This window comes from Manacus candei, unplaced genomic scaffold, assembly GCF_025592945.1.
Source record: "Manacus candei isolate 608988 ecotype Guabito, Panama unplaced genomic scaffold, ASM2559294v1 h1tg000082l, whole genome shotgun sequence".
Lineage (NCBI taxonomy): Eukaryota > Metazoa > Chordata > Aves > Passeriformes > Pipridae > Manacus > Manacus candei.
This window is the reverse complement of record NW_026138130.1, coordinates 2789163-2811138: the sequence shown is the minus strand read 5'-3', so window position 1 is coordinate 2811138 and position 21976 is coordinate 2789163. Positions and strand designations below refer to the sequence as shown.

The 21976-nt window shown below is 50.1% G+C and overlaps 2 protein-coding genes across 3 annotated transcripts in view; one reads left to right on the top strand and one right to left on the bottom strand.

The window, feature by feature from the left end:
- DNAH1 (dynein axonemal heavy chain 1) overlaps window positions 1–21976 on the top strand; it is a 73792-nt gene that overhangs the window by 44226 nt on the left and 7590 nt on the right. For both annotated transcript variants that reach the window (XM_051811373.1, XM_051811372.1), the window contains exons 42-64: window positions 810–950; window positions 1424–1584; window positions 2281–2438; window positions 2565–2738; window positions 3109–3147; window positions 4223–4401; window positions 5184–5414; window positions 6752–6948; window positions 7327–7462; window positions 8608–8816; window positions 9602–9773; window positions 10130–10321; window positions 10844–10954; window positions 12029–12214; window positions 17027–17218; window positions 17673–17840; window positions 18460–18651; window positions 19070–19201; window positions 19423–19548; window positions 20049–20168; window positions 20937–21086; window positions 21477–21637; window positions 21746–21971. In XM_051811373.1, the coding sequence (XP_051667333.1) occupies window positions 810–950; window positions 1424–1584; window positions 2281–2438; window positions 2565–2738; window positions 3109–3147; window positions 4223–4401; window positions 5184–5414; window positions 6752–6948; window positions 7327–7462; window positions 8608–8816; window positions 9602–9773; window positions 10130–10321; window positions 10844–10954; window positions 12029–12214; window positions 17027–17218; window positions 17673–17840; window positions 18460–18651; window positions 19070–19201; window positions 19423–19548; window positions 20049–20168; window positions 20937–21086; window positions 21477–21637; window positions 21746–21971 (3753 nt within the window). The remainder of the gene's footprint in view (window positions 1–809; window positions 951–1423; window positions 1585–2280; window positions 2439–2564; window positions 2739–3108; window positions 3148–4222; window positions 4402–5183; window positions 5415–6751; window positions 6949–7326; window positions 7463–8607; window positions 8817–9601; window positions 9774–10129; window positions 10322–10843; window positions 10955–12028; window positions 12215–17026; window positions 17219–17672; window positions 17841–18459; window positions 18652–19069; window positions 19202–19422; window positions 19549–20048; window positions 20169–20936; window positions 21087–21476; window positions 21638–21745; window positions 21972–21976) is intronic.
- On the bottom strand, window positions 13145–16506 carry LOC127481765 (HAUS augmin-like complex subunit 3). The gene is made up of 4 exons (XM_051811419.1): window positions 15289–16506; window positions 14671–15113; window positions 13810–14026; window positions 13145–13399 (listed from the first exon to the last, which is right to left on the bottom strand). Exons 1-4 carry the CDS (start codon window positions 16504–16506, stop codon window positions 13145–13147), a joined length of 2133 nt encoding a protein of 710 aa, XP_051667379.1.

The window sequence follows — 21976 nt, the reverse complement described above, 5'->3', positions numbered from 1 at the left end:
TGCCTGTGTTAAAAAGCAGTGCACAACAGCAGAAGAGCTGTGTGCAGCAGAGTATAGAGTAGCAGCAAAGAAGACAAATATGCCATCTTTTTCACAGGAGACAGCAGTAGGGCGTGTAAGGGCCATCTTGACTGACAGTCAACAGCCTCTGGGCTGAAAGAAAGTAAAAAAAGAGGGAAAACTCTTCCCCTTCCTGAAATCAAAGAAAAGAGCCCTACATAAGCATCAGATGCTTAACAGAAGCTGCCAATGTGGTCAGAAATACAGATCTCCTGTGTTCTCCAGCACATCCCTGGCAGAACCTCTATCTCACTTGTATAGTGGCCTCTGGGAGGTTCATCTGCAGCTTGAATCTAGCAGAAGTCATCCATGTCTTGTACAAGTACAGAACCTCATGTGCCTCTGAGTGCAACGTGACTGATGGCACCAAATGTGAAGATAGGATCCCAGATAAACCCCTTTTGGCCCTCTGCCATGGGCAGAATTCCCATTCTTGCAAATATCAAAAGTGCTCCATCCCACTTTGATCCCAGTTCTCAGAAGGGAGGGCAAGTGTGTTGCTGCTGGAGCAATAAACTCTGACTCTTGGGCTCTCTCCCACTCAAAATAAGTGAGTCAAATGCTCACAGCATTGCCATACAGAAAGATAAGGGTGGCAAGACTAACAGAGGGGCTGGAAACCTGAATTCCTCATCAAAATCTGAGCTAATAACACAAGGAGTGGTGACAGGGAAAACAGCAGAAATAGTTTTCTTTTCCTGTAAGGGATAGTTGTGACTGCCCCATCTAAGCAGACTCATATCTTTCAGGTGCACTGGGAGGTGTGGCTGGACCCTACAGCAAAGTTCACCATGGTTCCAGATACCAACTTCTGTGATGTTATTGTGCCCACAATGAACACAGTCCGCATGGCATTTCTGCTGGAGCTGTTGCTCACCAACTATAAGCCAGTATGTGCCCAGCCTTGTCTTTGAATTTTTGATTCAGCCTTTTCCTCTCCCAGTGCAGTCAGAACTTAACAGCTACCTGACACTTTGAGATTATTTCCCACTCCCATGGATTTGTATTTCTCTGCTCAAAATCTGTGCTTAAGCCCTAAGAATTCTCCATTCAGTCCCCAGGCACCATGCCAGTGCCTCAAAGGTGTGTCAAGAGTCATTTGTTTAATCAAAATGCAGCAATTGCTAGATAGCCCATCACCATCCCTCTTTACCTGTTTCCTACAGTTTGATTTCATGCTTCTCTGGTTGGATTCCATCCACACCGGGAGATCTGTTGGGCAGCTGACCTTACTGACGAAACAAGCCTAACCTTTTGATTCCTAAGTGAGCAGTAACCTGCATTTCCTCCAGCAAATGTGAGAGTGCTGGGAAACACAGACTGCTTGCCTGGTGTTATGCTGCATTGCTGATTGTGCTTCCAGGTTCTCTGCATTGGTCCCACTGGCACAGGGAAGACTCTCACAATTGCGGACAAGCTTTTGAAGAACTTGCCTAACAAATACATCACCCACTTCCTGATGTTTTCAGCACGCACCTCTGCTAACCAAACCCAGGATCTCATTGACAGCAAACTGGATAAGAGGCAAGATTCCTTTCTGTGTGTGCAAAAGCAGCATCCCTGAGCTCAGTGTTTCTGTCAACTTGGCCATTTAATTTCATCCCAAGACCTGAAGGGGCCGCAAGCACGTACAGCTGTGGATAACAAATAGAACACACAGCACATCTGAGCTGGGATTGTGAGAGCCAGTAAAAGCTTAATATAATGGCAAGGAAGTGAGAAGGATTAGTGAGGGTCTGTAAGAGTTGCTCCAATTCTAGTTATTCCAGAAATACTACATTTCACAGCACAGGTGTTTGCAAACCCTGGTGTGGGATCTTTACAGAAAGTGATGAAGGGAGAAAATGTGGCTGTCCACCCGCAGTCCCACTCCCCACAGTTAACAGCTTCCATTTCGCCTCCCTGGTCAGCCACTGCTTCGAAGTTTCCAACAGATTCATGGGCTCAAGTTTTGCTTTTATTTGCACCCATTTAATCACTGACATTGTGCATAAGTAGACAAAATTTCACTTGTGTTTGGAAAGAAGCCAGTGCCTCAAACGTTGCTCCAGATCTTTTCCATATAAAGGCCCTTATAATGGAGTTTATTAAGTATAAGAATAGCTGAAACTGTTGATTCAGGAAACACCTGGAGATAAAAAAGAGTGCTTTTGGATCAAGATAGGAGTACCTTTGCAATAGGAGTTGTCCTGTGTCCTTTCACGGGTTCTCTCCTTACAGGCGGAAAGGTGTGTTCGGGCCTCCAGTTGGTCGATACTTCATATTTTTTATCGATGACTTGAACATGCCCATGCTGGAGCAATATGGTGCTCAGCCACCCATCGAGCTGCTGCGGCAGTACATGGATCACCGGGGCTGGTACGACCGGAAACAGATCGGTATGACCCAGACCCTGAGCCCAGAGCTCTTGTTGGCCTGTTAGATACGTGCACCTGCTGTGGGAATCTGTGGCCAGGGTTTTCAGCTACGACTTAGCATTCATTCCTGATTTTGCACTCTTCAAGGTACTTTTAAGAATCTGGTAGATATTAATTTTGTCTGTGCCATGGGACCTCCTGGAGGGGGAAGGAATCCTGTCACTCCACGCTTCACTCGCCATTTCAACTACCTCTCCTTCACCGAGATGGATGACAGCAGCAAGAAGACTATCTTCTCCAACATCCTTGGCAGCTGGATGGGTAAGTCCTGCAGAAAACTGCCACCTTCTCCTCATGTTGGAAGTCACCCTGCTGATAATGGAGGTTGGAAGGGGAGGGATTAATACTGATGATCCAATCAAAATGTTGGAAGCTGAAACTTGCAGTCACTTGAAGATGCTTTTGGGAAAGCATTGTATGAATCTTAGCAATCAGAGAGCTCATACACTGTTTAATCTCAGGGCCAAACTCTGCTCGTGCAAATCAGCAAACTTCAGCTTTAGCTTTCACTGTTCCATAAGATATCATATAGCCTGGGCCTTTCAAAGAGCATTTCATTTGTGATGGATGATGCAGATATCCTTCACCTCAGCAGGTAAAGCTGGAACTCAGGTTTTTTTTCTTTTTCTAGATGGACTCCTAGGAGAAAGAAGTTACAGAACTCCAGTGCGTAAGTAAGAGCAGAAAGATGAGAGAGACAGTGAACAGAACAAGCTGATGGGCACAGCATGGCATAGCTTACCTGTGCTTTCAGCAGACACACACTTGCCCAGACAACAGCCCTCAGTGCAAGCAGAGCCTTCTGTTACTCTCCATCTGCTGCAGCCTGTGGACAGCTGAGCAGGGTGGATCTGAGCATGGTGCTACAGCCACCCAGAAAAAAGGGTTCATTTGGAGTGAAATGAGTCCTCTTGTATTTGACAGGGTGGGAATTTAGGATCATCTTTGTAAATGTGCCCTCATCTGCAAATCTGCCAGTAGAAAGGAGTCAGAATAGTCAGCTATGAGAGAAGCAAAGCAGAGCTTTCTGGGTGCTTGCAATATTCACAAGTACCAGTACATGGCTGTGAGTTCAGGGGCACACTGAAACATCTAGCTGTGATTTAAAGAGAAATTAAAGAACTTCAGAAATCATGCAAAAAAGTTCAAAATGCTGAGGTGTCACAGGGCTCTACTTCTTAAGGAATGTTTGTAACAAACTTCATTGAGAGAAAAAAAAAATATGCTCTGAAACTGGCAGCTGTGTTTAAATCTTGCCAGACTATTGCATAAGAAATTATTCCTCAGTGGCTTTGCATTTGCTGAGCATAATGATTTGCAGGGGGTTTAGCTAAGAGGGCACTCACACCTTCTAGCTTAAAAGTAGCTGAGACTCTGCTGTGGGAGTATAAGGAAGGAGAAGGAAAACCTGGCTGGAGTATTTCAGGTAGGCATCCATTGCCTTTCTGGCAGTGTCTCCTCTGTCTCTGCGGGGTATAAAGTTTTTGCATCACAGAATGATTGTGATGTGTTCTTCCATCCCCAAATCTGGTTCACATTAGTTGAGAAACTCATTGGAAACTGTCCACTGCAGTGAGCAGGTGCTTGGTCAGGTGCTTCACAGTCTCTGCAGAAGAAAGCAGACAAAAGTGTGTTCCTGCCCAAGCACCTCTGCTGCTCAGTACCACCTTCCTGCCCTGTTGGGACCTTCTCAGCCCAGAGTCACCTCACTGGCATCCTCTCCAACTTCCTCTGTCTCTCTGCAGCTGGAGCAGTTGCAGTCAAAGACTTGAATGAGCCCTTGGTGGATGCCACTATCCATATGTATATGACCATCACATCCCAGCTGCTGCCCACACCAGCAAAGTCTCATTACACTTTCAACCTGAGAGACCTGTCCAAGGTGTTCCAGGGCATGCTCATGGCTGAGCCCAGCAAGGTCGAGGTGAGTCCTCCCATCAGCACAGCTGTGTCACGCAGGGGAAGACCAGAAATGTTCCAGCTGAGGCCTCGTCGACAGGCCTGCAAGTAGGCTTCAATTTCCCATTGAAACTGCATTTTGGAATTGCTCAATGAATGTGATGGGCCCCACTTTGGGTGTTATCTGGTACCAATAGGAAACAAACCCCCTCTTTCACCTCAGCCCTTCCTTGGCGTGGAAGCAGGTGAGTCAGTACAACACAGCCCATCCATTCAGGGCTGGAGAGGGCCAGACAGGGGCAGAGGTGCTGTCCTGCCTGCTTGTGTCAGTGGAGGCTTCTGCCCCTTCAACCCTCCTGAGGACCTTGCTCTGGCTTCAGCCTGGCTAGTAGAGATTGACTTATCACAGGAAGTGCTTAGGATCCTAGTTCTGTGCTACCAGCCTAATAAAGGGCTCTTCCCAAAAAACACAAGAAAACTGTAGAAATTAAATCAAACTGGGGAAAGATAAGAACAGAGAACATAAAATTTAAATCTCTCAAAGAAAGCCCGGCATATGGACAAATAGAGGAGGGAATTAGCTGAAGCTGTAATAGCTCTCTGCAAAGCAGCTGTTTTGACAAGAGTTGATTTTGAGGGGAGAAGGGAAAGCAGCTTCCTCCGCCCAGTTCATTCTCCGCTCCAGCTGCCTTCTAGCAGGAGTGGAGTTGGCCACATGCTGGGCAGGAACCAGCTTTCCTGACAGTGATGCTCATAACACTTCTCTGCTTCTCTCACCGGGGCTGTTTTGCTGGGATTTCCTGCCAGAACAAATTGGACCTGCTGAGACTGTGGTACCATGAGAGCTGCCGGGTCTTCTGTGATCGCTTGGTCAACGAGGAGGACCGGACCTGGTTTGACAACCTAATGATGAAGAAGATGGAGGAGTTTGGCACCACTTTTGAGGAGGTCATCCCCTCCCAGCCAGTTCTGTTTGGGGACTTCATGGAGCCAGGTGCCAATGTCAAGCTATACAAAGCAATTGACAGCCAGGAAAAGGTAAGGACCTTGGGAATCATGATGTGAACTGTGTTCATATCTTCCAAGGCTTTTGTAAACAAAGGAAAACAGTTAATAGTGATGGTGGAGCTTCTGTAATTGAAGGTATCTGGAACCACAAACCCTCTGAGGGGTCTCCTGTGAACTTCTACCCTGTATATGGATAGTAGCTGTATTTGACACAATGGGAAATTGAGGTGGAACAAGCTGTCTCTGCTTTTCAATCCTGGAGGCAGCCTGCTATGCCAAATCTCCGAAATGAGCTGCACTTGGGACTGCAAAGTGAAATTTGGTGGAAAGAAATGGCACATTACCCCCAAACAATACTACTTTTGCCATTAAAGACTTCACAATTGACCTTTACAAGTAATTAATGTTACTGCCAGATTCCCTGTTGGAGAAGATACTGCGAGTACTTCGGTAGTGGTAATTAAGCGAAGGCAATGAGCAGCGCGTTTTGCACTCATTATCAGAGACAGATGATTATCCTGTCGTCTCTCCTCTTGTGATAGCTGTGTGACAAGGACTGGTAATTAACTGAGCTTTCCAATCCCTTTTGCAAAGTATCTAGGCCTGTCCCCCACTGAGGTGAGCACAGCTGAGACAGCCAGGCTTACAGGCTGCCACACAGTCCACTGATGCACACAGGACTTTGGCATCTAGGCAGGGATTCCAGCACTGTATGAATTCCAGCTGGTGTTGCTTGCCCAAGTTCACAGTGAGATTGCTGAGGGGATAGGATCAAATCCCAGATATCTTCATGCTTCATCTCCTTCTCTGGCCTGAGGGTGCTGTTGAAAAGAGCCCTGGAAAGGGCAGGAGAAACTGCTCCTGCAACTGTTCCATGTGATGACTGGACTGGGAGAGGAGTGTGCTCCTCTACCCATCTACAGCCAGTGTTGTTTTCTTCCAGCACCTGCCCTTTCCAGCCAGGATCCTGCACAGGGTGCAGCAGCAGGCAATGGGCAGCTATAGAGCGAGGAAACTGTCCCAGAGGGAGGCCCTGGAGCAGTATGGATCAGGCAGCCATAAGCTATTTTATTTTGAACTACACCCTGCTGTTTCTCCAGGCAAACAGCACTGTTGGGAACAGCAGACCTTAGTCACTTGCCTGAGTTAGTTTAAGGTCACTGTTCAGCAGCTGCCGCCACCACCACTATCTAAATTCAGCCCAGTCCAATGGCACTTCCTATAAAAGCAAGGAGGAGAGTTGCTCCCAGACCCTGCTGAGCACCAGGCTCTGCCCCCTCACAGTCCAGGCTTGGCCTGCAATCACCTCCCCACACACACACTATTGCTTTTATCTGGTAGCCACAATTGAGGGTTTCTGCCCACAGTTGAAGGTTGTGATTGAGGATTACCTGGAAGAGTATAATCAAAACAACACCCCAGAGCTGAAGCTTGTGCTTTTCATGGATGCAATCCAGCACATCTGCCGAATCAGCCGGATTCTGCGGCAGGCTCCAGGGAATGCTCTTCTCCTGGGCGTTGGAGGAAGTGGTAGACAGTCCCTCACCAGACTGGCATCTCACATGTAAGTAATGCACTCCCACCTATGCATGTATCATGGAGCAGCTCCATTGGGGCTGTATTCAGAGAATCTCTTTTTCTGCCCTTCCCACTACCAGTTGCACGTTTTTCTGGCAGCTGACTCTTCAAATGACTCAAGAGCTAGTGCTCAGTAACATGCACCTCTGCACTGGGTTTGTAGCTAGCTTGGGTATCTCTGCTTTGAGTAAAACCTGCTCCTGGGTTGGTGGCTGAACATGCACAAGGACAAACGTGCTCAAGACTCATTGTAGGAAAACAACTTGCTTGAGTCCTTTCCCCCTGAGTCCACAACACATACTCAGGATTGACAGAAGAGGATATTTTAATTGGATGTAACTCCACAGGCTTCTCTTTCCTTTAGGTCAGAGTATGAGTGTTTCCAGATCGAACTGTCCAAAAATTATGGCATGACCGAATGGCGAGAAGATGTGAGGAAGATCATGATGAAGGCAGGCCTTCAAAGTCTACCCAAGACATTCCTGTTTGTAGACACACAGGTACAGGAGTATTTGCATGGTGGATTCCATCTCAAAAGGAGTCAGAAACACATGTAAATCCTCCTAAAGGGGATTGAGGAGTTTGATACAAACCACACACAACTTGTATTTCTTCAGAAGCCTACATTCATCATCTTATGAAAAAACCCCAGGGAAACTGGAGGTGGTGCATTTATGCTAGAGGGACTGTAGAGAGGTGTGTGAGTGGGCTGATTGTTCTCTTGCTCAAGGAAGCTTCTTTCAGCTCCATACAAGGGTTTGGTGGGTTCAGAGATTTTAGACCCAGCTGCCTGAAGCTGAGCACTGTGTTGGCCACTGATATTAGAAGTCCTAAGTAACAGGATTCTTCTTCTTTTCAAAGATACCAGTAGATTTAGGACCTGCTGGTTCCTCAGGGTTATGTTGGCTTATAACTGTAAACTGTAACTTGCTAATGACTAGGCCAACTTCTGGAATTCACAGTTATGTTCCCCATAGGCTTTTTTGCTGCCTTCATTATCATAGGAAGCACTCCCATGTGGCACAGCCCTAAGCAGTGAGATGAGCATCAGTCAAATGCTGCTTGTTCTTGCAGCCTTCTCCCTGCAGTGAGAAGTATATGTGGGAGCAGAGGGGCACGGGAGGGTTCATTTAGTCAAGGAGATGGATTCTGTGTATTTCTGATTTAGCAAAGGTGGAGAGGTGAGTGTAGCACTGGAGGGAGATCGTCCCACGGACTGTGACACATCCCTACAATTACTTTGTCTCCCACATTGATAAGCTTTATTTTAATAATGAAGTGTTCTGTGATGGAAGAACGAAGACCCGGAGCAACCAGATATCTGGGGTCTGACTCCAGAGTCAACTGTGATGCAGGGAGTGAGGGCCTGAGCTCAATTTGTCTGTAAGGAGGCAGTGAAGGGGCATGAGGAGGTTTGTTCTCAGACACATACCTCCATCCCTGAAATGGATGAACATGATTGTTCAATTGGAACTCTCACAAGAGTCAGAGTGTGCTTTACTGGAGCCAAGTGATCACATAAATGGTTTCTTATAGCGCAGGCTGAGGGCTATATTTGTGCAGAAATGATCTCCATGGCATGTGAGACACGACTGCCTTCTGACTTAGGAAAGTGCTTTTTTTTTTTTACCTGTCATCTACTTAGATTAAAAATGAATCCTTCCTTGAAGATATCAACAACTTGCTCAACTCCGGTGACGTTCCCAACATTTACAACCCTGATGACCAAGAACAGATCATGACAGCCATGAAGCCTGTTGTTCGAGATCTCGGGCAGCAGCCCACCAAGGCCAATTTGATGGCTGCATACACAGGGCGGGTCCGCAGCAATATGCACCTGGTCCTGTGCATGAGGTACGGTTCAGGCCTAGGACTTTGTGCTTTTCATCTTAATTATTCCTTCCCCCTCCTTTGCCTTGCATCGTTTTGTGATGGGATCTTTATTTCCAAGCCCCAGACTTTGGAGGAGGAGGAGAAATATGGGTATAGTTTACCTTCCCATAAGATTGGATAATTTCTTTTTTTTTTCTACACATTGCTGGTTTCAAGATGAGGTTTGAAAATTTTGAGAATATGATTATATGTGATCCAGATTAATTACAAGCTTCCTGCTCCTTCACACACCATTGAGCCATTTGTTACAAAAACATCTTTCTTGAATTTGGGGCTCAGTTGCACCATGTTTACTCGTGAATCTAGTGCATAGTCCATTAGCAGCTTGCTTGCTTGTGGGAGGGATACCAGAAGGTACAGGGCACTCTCAGTGCAAGTACAAATAGAAAAATCAGGGCCATAATTTTAGTCTAGTGATGTGATCTCTGCACCCACCTGCTTGAAATAAACTTCAGAGCACATTTACCTGAAGAGTCTTTCTTCCTAAGGAGGGACCCATAAAATATCAGCCTACTACCATCTTAATACTCCCAGAATATACCAAGGACTTCCAAGGAGTGAGCTGAGACCAGCAGCTCACTGCCTGAATTTTCATTCCCCTTTTCCCTCCTTCCTTGGGTATATTCCTGGCCCTCTTACCTGCAATTCTCTTCCCACTTCAGGGTGATTCTGTGGAAGAAGGAAAGCTGTTTTGTCCTTGTATTTTGAGCTGGTTGTAACATATTTTCTGCATGCCTTACCCTCAGCCCGCTTGGAGAAGTCTTCCGCGCACGCTTGAGGCAGTTCCCCTCTCTTGTGAACTGCTGTACCATTGACTGGTTCAATCAGTGGCCTGCTGAAGCCCTGGAGAGCGTTGCCTCCTCCTTCTTGAATGAAGTCCCACTTCTTGGTAGTGGTAACGAAGATATCAGTGGGATGGTAGGTGCCACACTCAACAGAATACACTGTTCCTGTATGTTCAGAGTGCCATGTCTCTAGATACACCAAGACAATGGATGCAGGGCACAACTGCAGAAAGGTCCCACCCTGCAGCAGAAATGTTTCAGGGCAAGGTCGTTCAAATGCAGAACAGGATAGCTTTTGTATGCCTTGAAACAGGCATGGCCATTTGTCACCCCTCTGTGGCACTGAAGCCCACACACATACATAAGCTCTGCTGTGACTGTATACTTTGGCTCTTTGGCAGCCCTTTGTGCTCTCTCTGGGCATCACATAGACTTGCCTACCCCATGTTCAGTATTGAATAAGATTATTTTTTTCCTTTCTCCGTGTAGATTCAAGTATGTGTAGCAATCCATCAGAGTGTGGCAAAGAAGTGTCAATTGTTCCTAGCAGAGCTGGGCAGACACAATTATATCACTCCCAAGAGCTACCTTGAGTTCCTCAGCATCTTCAGTTCCCTCATCGGAAGGAAGCAACAGGAACTGAAGACAGCCAAAAACAGGATGAAAGGTGGCCTGGACAAGGTTCGTTCCTCACACCCAGGAGAGCTGTAGGGTCACCCCTTAACCACTCTGAGCAGTGTATTTATAGCTGCAGAGATGCAATGAGATGCTCTACACATCTCCTGTGTAAAAACTAAAGCAAGTGAGAACTATGCCTTCTGCCAGGGTCAGTCTTTCTGAAGGTCTGAGTCTGTAACAGCTCTAAAAGAATAATGGTCCCCAGCCTTTGGGGACCACAGACCTCTGTGTAGCCTATCTCTCAGGATGTTCCTTATTAACCTTCTAATTGGAAGCCCTATAACAGAAACATTGTTCTGCTGCCTGATTGCCGTGAGCTTATGAAGTAATGCCCAATATGTGCAGGCACCATTAGGCACTACTGTTCATAGGCACACCACAGTGTCAGTGTTGTTTAAGCAGGGACCAGGGCAAGACCTGCTTTGTACAGCCTGACACTGGGCAGGGAGCACCCAGGGGAGCACAGTTTTTTCCTGGGGTTTTCCGTGGCTGCTGCCCAGCTCTCACTCTGCTCTGCTTCCACAGCTCCTGCGAACAGCAGAGGATGTAGCAAAGATGCAGGAGGAGCTGGAGTCCTCCCGCCCTCTCCTGGCACAGGCAGCCAAGGACACAGAGGCAACCATCGAGCAGCTGAAGGTACGGCTGCTGGGCAGCCCTGCACTTTCCAGCTCTGGCTGCTCAGACTGGACTGGACACAAAGCTTGGGGGGCCTGGCAGGCAGTGTGGTCCTGCTTGATCTATTGTAAAAATGCCTCAAGTTGGCACAGCAGGTATTTGTGCAGAGCAGCATTACCAGCAAGAACTGCCTTCTGTTGGGGTCCTGCTCTGCTGCTGGTGGGGCCAGTTGCTGGCAGAAGTGGTGGCTCACGTGCCCCTGTCTGAAACCACCAGCCAGGGGTCAGCCAGCCAAGCTACCAGCTCCCTTTCCTCACTGGTTCTTGCAAGCACAGACTAGCAACACTCCTAACACAATCCTCAGGTGGCCTGAGCAGCTCAAAGCCCAGACTGGTATTGCTGAATAGGATCATTGCCTCACATCCCGTCCCCAGTGAGCTGATCCAGCTGCAGCCTGCCCCTGCTAGCCCAAACCTCTGAGATCATCACACAGGCATTCATGCCACTGCAGAAGAGGGAACTGTCCTGTGTTGACTGTCACTGCCTTCTCTCCTTGTGTTCCTCCCAGCCCATCTCCTACTGTCAGTGACCACACTGGGACAGAGTGAACAGAGACACTAATATCATATGCATGCAAAGGGGAAAGAGTCTGCAATTTCCCAAATTCCCACATAGCTGATAAGGATTTAGCTATATTCCACATTTACTTTACCCCTCCTGGTAGTGTTTCAGCCCTGGGGGTAGGTAGAAGTGACAGTTTGAAAAACAAACACCTAAGCGTATCTTCTTATTCCTCCATCTCCCTACAAATCTACACCCCTATGCATCCTCACCTTGTGCCAATGGGTAGAGTAGCTAATTCCTGGAAGACTAACACCATTCCAGGCACAGACAGAGCTGGAGCTTGTGGGTGGTTTATACAGGCTTCTCCTGGTATGATGCAGGAAGGGGATCCCCTCCAGCAATTAGGTCCCTGCAGTCCCTGCAGTCTCTGCTGGAAGAAGACACACAGGCTGCCAGGACAGCTATGATCCTTACCTAGCCAAGGGGTGCTGTGCCTCCAGCGTGCTTCTGAGGCTGTCTCTGGTGTTGCAGGTGGACACAGCTGTGGCTGAAGAGACAAGAAGTGCTGTGCAGGCTGAGGAGGCAAAGGCTAATGAGAAAGCTCAGACAGCCCAAGCCATTGCAGATGATGCTCAGAAGGACTTGGCTGAAGCCCTCCCAGCCCTGGATGCTGCTCTTGCCAGCCTGAAGAATCTCAACAGAAACGATGTTACAGAGGTAACTGTGTCAAGGGAGAGGGTGATAGAGCTGGGTTTGGTCAAGGACAGCCTCACTTTGCAGCAATTCCCCTTCTATAGGTTTGCAACATCCCCAGCCTTTTCCAGCACCTCCATCCATCCCCCTGTGCTCAGTCTTGGCAGCTGCCCATGCAGCTTTTCACCTTCACTCCTTCAGTGAAAGTTAAAGGGCAGAGGCAGTAAGTGGCTCCTGGGTGTTTCCAGTTTATCCTGGAGAGGGCACGGAGGAGGGCTTACCCCATGGTGCCTCTCCATGGGGGTAGGCAGCAGGTACCACCATGCAACCCCGAGTACTGATTGCACAGCACAGGGACAGAGCCAGCAGGACACTGAATCCACAGGCTCTTTGAAAGGGGATCAAACACAGGCAGAGAAGAGGCAGTGGGCTGAATTCAAGGAAATAGGATAGCAAGAGAAAGAAGGGTGATTCTGAGCCTGGCAAGCATCACAGCCCACAGCCCATTTTACAAGAGTACAGTACACTCAGTAAGTACAAGATTTCACCACACTGGGACAGCTTATTGCTCTGCAGTTATGAATAACACACATTTTTATTCCCCCCAAAAGACACAAAAGTCCCTTCCCCAGGAGGTGGGACACAGACAGTGTCAGTCCACTTGCCTGCAGCACCCATCCTCTTGTACAGTTGGCATGAGAAGTGTCTTGTCTACCCAAGGCTTCCAATGCCACAAGATGCATCAATTTCTTACACATAATCTAACCCAGTTTTGGGAAACTCTGTATTTAAGGAATAAGCTCCCTGCTTCTTTTAAACCCTGCTGGGCCATGTCCCAAGTAACCTGTCAATGGAGCAGAGACCACCAGAATTCTCTCCTAGTCCAGGATTAAGGACCCAGCCCAACCAAAAGAAGACACCACTACTAAGGCAGGGTGCAAACATCCCTTTGACCTACTCCTTTGCATAGGGCAGCTCCATCAGGCATCCCTTGGAGGAAGCTCTTGCCTGCTTCTCGAGCTCCTCCACCTCTTCTCTCAGCCGATCCTCATTGCAGTAAAAATACACGTAAAGGTTGCGCTCTGTCTGCAGGGTGGGGTTCTCCTGCAGAGACCTGCGCTTGACCTGCAAGTCACTCCAGAGGTCTACCAGCATTTTGTAGAGTTTGTCCTGCATGATCTTCAGTTGCTGCATCAGCTCGGTGATCTCCTGAGGGGCAGAGCCCAAAGTTATGTGAACATGCAGAAAGAGGGGGATTTCATCACACCTCTGGAACATCTCAGCCCACCAAAACCAAACTACCCACCGAGCTGTGGTCTCCAAACCCTCCTAGTCCAAGGAATAGCAGTAGCTTACTGGAACACCTTGGCTAAGGCACCCTGATCTTGGCACTTTACAGTACATGTGAGACCCAGTGAGAATCACCTTTATGCCTCAGCCACGCACTACCTCACTGCACAGTTTTTGGGATAAGGCAAGGATCAGCTCAACCTCCTTTCCCTCTGCAGGCTGAGAGGCAGTGAGTTCTCCCTCCTGCACCCAAGGAGAATTGGCAGAGGGCTCTTACACCCAGCCCTCTTCCACCCAGCAAGGCCCAGAGAGCAGGAGTGCTTCCTTACCGGCGAGGAGAGCTGCAGCTGGTTGTGGCTGTTGTACAGCCGCCGGTAGAGCACCTCTATGGAGGCCTCCAGGGCAGGTATCTGGGGCATAGGAGCTACCAGCTGGGATTCCAGTGCCCTCTTCTTCTCAACCAACTGGGAACACTTGGCTGCTATGGCCTCATAGCTGCGGAAAGGCTGCTTCTCGTGATCTTCATGCATCAGCATGTCCCAGAGCCTGCGGGGTGGAACAGCCAGCCACAGGTGTGAGGGCAGTGCCAGCACTGAGGAAGAACAGGGCTCAGAGGTCATTGTGCACTCTGAGAGTGGGATGCAAGCAGATGTGGGTCAACAGTGAGAGGATAGGCACTCCCAGTGAGCAGCCCATATCATGGAGATCTAGGAAGAGCACCGTAAAGGACCAGGCTAACTCAAGAGCCAGTCTGTGACTCCTTTCTGGCAGACACCAGCACCAGCTGCTACAGAACTGTGTGGGGAAGACTGAGAAGACCCAACCAATGTAGCCAGAGAAAGGCCTTGCTCCAAGCAACTTGTGCTTCCTTGGGGCCCAGCTCTCTTTTTCCATGGATGAAGACTTGCCTCTAGACTCTCTGCTTTAACATGCTAGAAAAACTGTTCTCCCTACTCATTCCCTTCTCCAAGCCCATACTTTGCTGCGTCAGCCCTGGCCAACCAGAAAGAAGCAGATGGCACCTTCTGGGGAATTTCACACCACCGTGGAGTCAGGGTGGCTCTGCATTGGCAGAAGAGCACTGCTAGACTGCCTGGTAGCTTGGGTCTGCTGCCTGCCTCTGCCATTCCCATGCCACTTCCTCCACATGTAGTTTGCTCCTCATGCACACAGCCCCCCCAGGCCCTCACCGTGCAGCAGTGACATCTTTGGGGTCTATCCATTTGCGTGGACGATGCTTCTGGGAGGAGCTGGCATCTTTGAAGTAGTTCTGCTGCTCCTGCAGCCTGCTCTGGGCTTCTTCCCTCATGGCATTTTCAACCTTCCCCAGCCAAGCAGCCTTGTGTTCCAGCTCCTGCCTGTCCCGTTCCAGCTGGAGCTCCAGCAGATCCATGCGGTTCTGCTGGCCCAACACCCATGCAGCTGCCTCCTCCTGCCTCCTGGCAGTGTTCTGCAGCCAGGCAGCTTCCAGGCTGAGGTGCCTGTGCAGGGCGGGCAGGTGAGCACGGCGGGCCTCTGCCTTCAGCAGAGGCGGTAGCTGGTGGGTCAGAGTGTGTGTCATGTCGAAGCACAGGATGTGAATCTGGTTCTGAAGCCCCTCAGCCTGGCCCTGGAGCTTCACCTCGACTGCGTGCTGTGCAGGGGGGAGGCAAGACAGGCTGGTGTCAGGGTGCACCAATGTGCTGCCTGGCCCTGCCATCCCCTCCTGACACGTCATCTGTGCTCCAACATTCAGCAGGAGAGACTTCCTGCAGCACAGGCAGACCCTGCCACAGGGGATGGTGGAGGAATGGGGGCATTGGCCCTACCTGGTTATCCTCAAGAGCTTCCAGAGTCCTCTGGGCCCACTCCAGCGCGGCATGGTTGCCTTCCACTTTTGCTGACATGACTATCACCTCCCTCTGGGCGCAGATATGTGCTGTCTCTATTCGTCCCAGCTCCTTCCAGAGGCAATCTTGATCCTCCAGTAGCTCATCTTCATCACTACCAAGGCTTTCTGGCATCGATGTTTTCTTAGTGTTCATTTTATCTGTGACTTCCTGGTTGTCATCTCTTTTCTCCTCACCCTCCATACTCAACACCTCCCTCTCATTGCTCCCCTCCACTAGCAGCTCTGCCCTTGATTCTTGGACCAGCATTCCCTGACTTGCTGGTGCCACCTTGCCTGGTGTCTTTGCGCATTCTTGATAAGGAGCTCCTCTTCCTCGCTCTGATATTTCCCAGTATGAGCCCATCTGTGTCCCAGCCTCCAGCCCTTCCTTCAGGCTGCTCTCTCCCTGTGCCCTTGCTTCCCAAGCATCTGAAGCCTGGATTCTCCCTGGTAGGACCTGCTGAATGAAGTTTTCAAACGCATCAGTGGCCTTTTGTTCTAGCTCCATGTAAGGGCCAAGATCCATCTGGCACAGCAGTGATGGCTGCTGGCCTTTCCCCATGTTCCCATGACACTCTGTCAGCTGCTTTTCAGCATTGCTGACCTGGCTCAAGACAGCTCTGGTTTGGAAGACCTTCATTTCCAAGTCCCTCTGAGCCATCCTCAAGTCCTGCTTCACCACTTTCTCCTCATCCTCCAAGTACCTCTGCTCCTGCTGCAGCTTGTCTGTCCAAGCCAGCAGCTTGCTGTACCGCCAGAACTGCAGGTCATGATAATCCTTCAGCTCCTGAAGCTCCTGCTGCAGGGCCTTTGGAGAGGGACCCTTGTCCTCTGGTATCATGCTTGGGAGCTGTGGGACCTGGCAGCACATCTGCAATGCCTCCTCAAGGGCATCACCCTCTAAGATGGGCTTTCCTGCAGCCAGCAGGGCATCATAGTCCTCCACCTCAGCTGGGCTTAGCATGTTCTCCTCACCCACTGTGCTGCAGAACCACTCGAGGAACTGCTTTGTCTTAGGGCAGTCAAAGAGCCACTCGAAGTCCTTCTCACAGAGGGTGTCTGCATGGGGGTAGATCAGCCTTAGTGTTGCCATAAAGTCTGCTGCTCTGTTGACAGTGTCCAGTGGGAAGGCCTGGGAGTATCTCCAGCTGGACATGGCAAGAATGGTCAGCACTAGAAAGGAAAAAGCAGGAGTCAGTCTCAAGTGTCCTGACACTCACAGCCATCTCAAGGGTGCTGCAGCAGCACTCCTAGATGCCTGCTTGAGGGGAGACTAAAGCAGTCCCTCCACAAGTGCTGAAGACCAGCTCATGGGGTGCAGCATTGCTGTGGTGGGGCATAAGACAAATGAGAGCAAAGAAGAAAGCCTGCCTGTGTCCCATTCCCATACAGCCTTCTTCCTGGGGCCATACAGATCTAGCTCCTTTGCCAAGATATTTTCAGCCTGTAAAATACACCCATCAGAGTATCAGGGCAGGCCTTTTCAGCTTACCTGTAGTTTGCTCCATGCCCTTTCTGATAACCAGCTTTGCCTTCAAATGTCTCTGTCTTTCCTGCCTCTGTATTGCATCCTCTAAATGTCCTGCCTCTAGTCCCAGTGTCCTCTGGTCCAACTGAGGGAGGGATGAGCACCCCATCTCCCAGGTCAACCCACTGTTTCCATTTGGGTTTTGAAGGTACGAGCACTGCAGCGGCCTCCCCCCGGTGTGAAGATAGTGATTGAAGCTGTCTGCATAATGCAAGGAAAAAAGCCCAAAAAGGTGGCAGGAGAAAAAATAGGCACCAAGGTGGATGATTACTGGGAGCCAGGCAGGGCCCTTCTTCAGGACCCAGTGCAGTTCCTGAACAGCCTGACTGAGTATGATAAGGTAAGCAGGGGCAGAAGGAAGCTGCTACTGGGATCAGATACTGCCTCACAGACATCCTTCTCATGCAGTAAAACTTAGAGCTCCTTGTGGGCAACACCCTTCAGCAGCACCAAGGAGGGGGACATATTTGGCCTTGAAGTGCTCATGTCAGCTGGCTGCACTTCATTGCCTTGGGCAATGGGACCTAGACACACAGATCTTCTTCTGTCCCTCTGCTCTTTCATGTGGAGGAGCTGGATGGAAGTGGTATGGGAAGGGATGTGCCCAATCCCACAGCTATGCCTCCCAGGCCTGAACATGCAGCAATTTGATTCCTCTTGCTCCTCAGTGTGATGCATTAACCACATTGTAAGGTCCAGGGGCAGGCTGCTGCCACTGGGGAAAGTTCTGAGACTTTCCTCAATCTGACCTTTAGCATGCTCATCACTGATTTCTCTCACACCCTTCCTTGCAGGACAATATTTCAGACAATGTGATCAAGGCCATCCAGCCCTACATTGACAATGAAGAGTTTCAGCCAGCTGCCATCGCCAAGGTCTCCAAAGCCTGTACCTCCATCTGCCAGTGGGTGCGTGCCATGCACAAGTACCACTTTGTGGCCAAGGTTGTGGAGCCCAAGCGGGTAAGAGGCTTTAGGTGTTTGGGAACACTACTAACAGCTCCCTTCTGCAGGAGATGCTGGGAATCAACATGTTCTGCAAGTCAGGACATAACATTCAGACCAAGCCTTAGCAGAGCCAAAGTCCCCAAACCCATTAACAGGATAAAATAGAAGAAATCAGCCTAGAATATACTGGGACAGAAGCGATACCTTGTTTTTAGTGCTGAGTCAGGAACTCGGCATGAACTGTACTTACAGAAACTTTCTCACACCTCACTAGTGTTTCAGCCTCTCCAAGCCTAGCTATTTCTTTATTATAAGTTTGGAACAAGCAGAGGAACCTTTCCTCCCCTTCACCAATGGGCTACATCCTGAGCTTGTGTAAGCTGACACAGGCTCTTGGCTTTTTGGAGCTATGCAGAAATGCCCTCTTTGCCCCTACTTTTAGTCCTGGAGTTAGGTAGGTCAACCTCTGTCATCCAGGGATTGGATTGACTGAGATACTGAGATACCAGTAGCTAGTGCTTATCAGCAAGCACTTTTATGGAAAACCAACTCTTGCTCCAAGGTCTCTGCCTTTTGGGGGAAGAGCCTGACCCCATGCCCAACATCCTCACTGTTTCCTTGTGCATGTCCCCAGCAAGCCTTGCGAGAGGCAGAAGAGGACCTGCGTGCCACTCAGCTGGTCCTTGACGAAGCCAAGAAACGCCTGAAGGAGGTTGAAGATGGCATTGCCCTGCTGCAGGCCAAGTACGACAGCTGCAAAGCCAACAAGGAGGAGCTGGAGATGAAGTGTGAGCAGTGTCAGCAGAGACTGGCCCGTGCCGATGTGGTAAGGGACAGAGCTGGTTTCTGCCTAGTTGCATGAGGCAACCTGATTTCAGATCAGGCAGCGCAGTGGGGAAAATATCCACGTGGCTGGCAGCTCACGACAACCCTAGGTTGAAGGTGCCTGGCCAGATCTCAGCAGCACAACAGGACTGAGAAGCTAAGCTTTTTCACTGATGTGAAAAGCTGCTGTCCTCCTGTGCACAGCTTGTTCAGCTAGCAATGGGTCTCCAGGACAGCTGAGAACAGCCCAGTAATCCCAGGATTAAGTGCTCAAAGCTGGGAACAGAATTCAGAATATATCAGGGGCCACCCCAACCTGTGGTCACTGAAGTCACCTGCAAAACTACCCAGAGAGTGGCAGGTCTGGGACACAAGGTTAGCCCACACAGCAGCTCTCAGGTGTGCAACTTATCCCACAGCTCATAAACAGCCTGGCTGATGAGAAGGTGCGCTGGCAGGACACTGTGGAGAGCCTGGATGACAAGATCAACAACAGCAGTGGGGACGTGCTTGTTGCAGCTGGCTTTGTGGCCTACCTGGGCCCCTTCACAGTAAGTGTGCAGTGCTCCTTGCAAGGGGTACGGTTAGCTCTGCTGTCCTGGCCAGGGAGAAAGGAACAAGGACACAAGGGTGCAAGATCCCTCCTGGATGGCTTTCTATTTGTGCCAGAGGCTGCACAAGGCCTCATTTGAATGGGAACAGGAGGGTTAAGATGTTTGCAGCAGACTAGCTGCAGCTAAAAGAAAGGCTATGATGGTGTGTCTCACGGCAGGGAGACTACCGCATGGCACTGTCCGAGGAGTGGATGAGGGAGCTGACAGAAAACAACATCCCTCACAGCACAGATGCCAGCCTCATCAGCACCCTCGGAGACCCTGTGGAAATCCGCTCCTGGCAGGCAAGTTCCAGAAAAACCCAACAATTGAGGTTGCAGGAACCTCCAGCAGAGACTAAAACACTCAGCTCACCACTCAGTAGGATCACCTGTACCAAAAGACAGGCCTCAGATCAAACCACTGGATAATGACCAAGCACCTCCACACTGCAGATCTGGAGTTGCTGTTGGGCTCCTTGCACAAAGAGCAGGACCTGGGCAGCAGCAAACAGCAGCAACAAAGGCATCAGCCTTGACCTGTAAGGCTTGCCCTTTACAAACCACAGGCCCAGAGCCAAGCCTTGGCCATAGCCTGCCCCAGCCTGACCCTGCAGCACAACTCCATCCCAGGGCTCAGCCACTGTGAGCAGAGCTGCAGCTCTGTGCCCAGCTGCTGGCAGAGGTTCCCTCACCACCATCCCCTGTACACACCCTGGGAGCACTTGGGCCAGGGCAACAAGGGCTTCTCTCTGGTCACCTGTGTTGTGCTGCCGGGTGTCCAACAGCTTTTTCTACCCCATTAGATTGCTGGTTTACCCAACGACGCCCTGTCTGTGGAGAATGGGGTAATAACCCGGTTCTCCCTGCGCTGGACTCACTTCATAGACCCCCAAGGACAAGCAAACAAGTGGATCAAGAATCTGGTAAGAGCTGCAGGGAGGAAAGCCAGGTCTGCCAGGATAGGGGAAGCTGCTTTCCATCAGGAGCAACCTCTGGCTTTGGGCTGTAGAACTGCAAGACCCCGCACTGTCCCAGCCCATCCTCCCCCGCACCAGACAGGTTCCACATCCACATTAATCCCAGATGGATTTCCCTTCTTGGGGAAAGCAGCACAGGGCAGGAGGAGCCCTACTGTAAGCAAACAAGGCATCAGATTTCCACTCTGGGAATCTCAGAACACCAGCATCTCCCATAATGGTCCTCCAGGTCCCTAGAACAGAAGCAAGACATTACCTGACTAGTGAACACACTCCCTGCTGCCAAAGTGCTGGGAACACTGACCACCACCCCTTCTCTAGAGAGGCACTCGCTGCCCTTTGGAAGGATCAGGCAGGAGGCTCAGGCAGCTGCTCCTGCTTTGCTCCCTGAGGACTTTTACCACCCAGCTGCTCTCACTTTGCAGGAAAATGAGCTCTGAGTTATCAGCGTGGGGTTACAGAGGGGTATGGCTCTCTGAAGGAGGTTCTCCCTGTTCCCAAACTTTTCTGTTGCCCCACTGAGCTGTCTCTAGTGCCTGCAGACATGGGCTAAACTTGCCAAAATAGCCAAAGTGTAGCCAAGCAAGAAAAGAGATTATTTCCACTGCTCTAGGGAGCTAAATCAGCCCAATGAGAGTTGTACCAATGACCAGAGCTGGATGTGAATGTGGGCAGGACATCACACAGACCCTGCCCTCCCCTGCTGCCTTTCAGGAGAAGGCAAACAGCCTGGAGGTGGCCAAGCTGAGTGATCGGGACTTCCTCACAACTCTGGAGAATGCCATTACCTTTGGGAAGCCCTTCCTGCTGGAGAATGTCGGCGAGGAGCTGGATCCAGTCCTTGAGCCTGTCCTGCTGAAAGAGGTCCTGTGTCCCACCTTGGCAAGAAGGGGCAGTGGGTGCCTGGCTGAGCTGTAAGGGGGCATCTGGCCAGGGTGCTGTGGGATGTGGTGGGTTTGTAGGTCTCCCTGGGCAGGCAGAACTCACATGGACGCTACTTGTCCTGTGCTCCCATGTCTTGGCCAGAGCTCCAATACAATGACAGCCTTTTGCACACTCTGGTCTTCTTCCAGCAGGCATCTTTGCCTGGGAGGCAGGGCCATGGGATGCAGCTGCTGTATTCAGGTTCAGGCCTTCAGGTCTGCCAGGTGGCTTTGAGCTCCTCTGTCCTGAGAGCCTTCAGACTCTCTCCTCACTGCAGAGTCCAGGGCACAAGAGGTAGCCATACTTTCCTCTATTTGTCCCTCTATACAGACCTTCAAACAGCAAGGCAACACTGTGCTGAAGCTGGGGGATTCAGTGATCCCCTACCATGATGATTTCAAGATGTACATCACAACCAAACTACCCAACCCTCACTACAGCCCTGAGGTCTCCACGAAGCTCACCCTCATAAACTTCACCCTCTCACCCAGGTACCTGCTTACCCCATTATCTGCCTATGCTGCTCAGCCTCTTTCCTTGCAGTCCTCAGACCCTTGGGCCTCTTGCCCCCACTGTTACCTCCATGACTTTTGTTGTAGTGGCCTGGAAGACCAACTGTTGGGAGAAGTGGTGGCTGCAGAGCGGCCTGACTTGGAAGAAGACAGAAACCAGCTGATTGTTAGCAATGCCAAGATGCGTCAGGAACTGAAGGAGATAGAAGACCAGATCCTCTATCGGCTCAGCACTTCTGAAGGAAACCCTGTAGATGACTTGGAGCTCATTAAAGTGTTGGAGGCATCCAAGCTGAAGGCAGGAGAGATCCAGGTCAG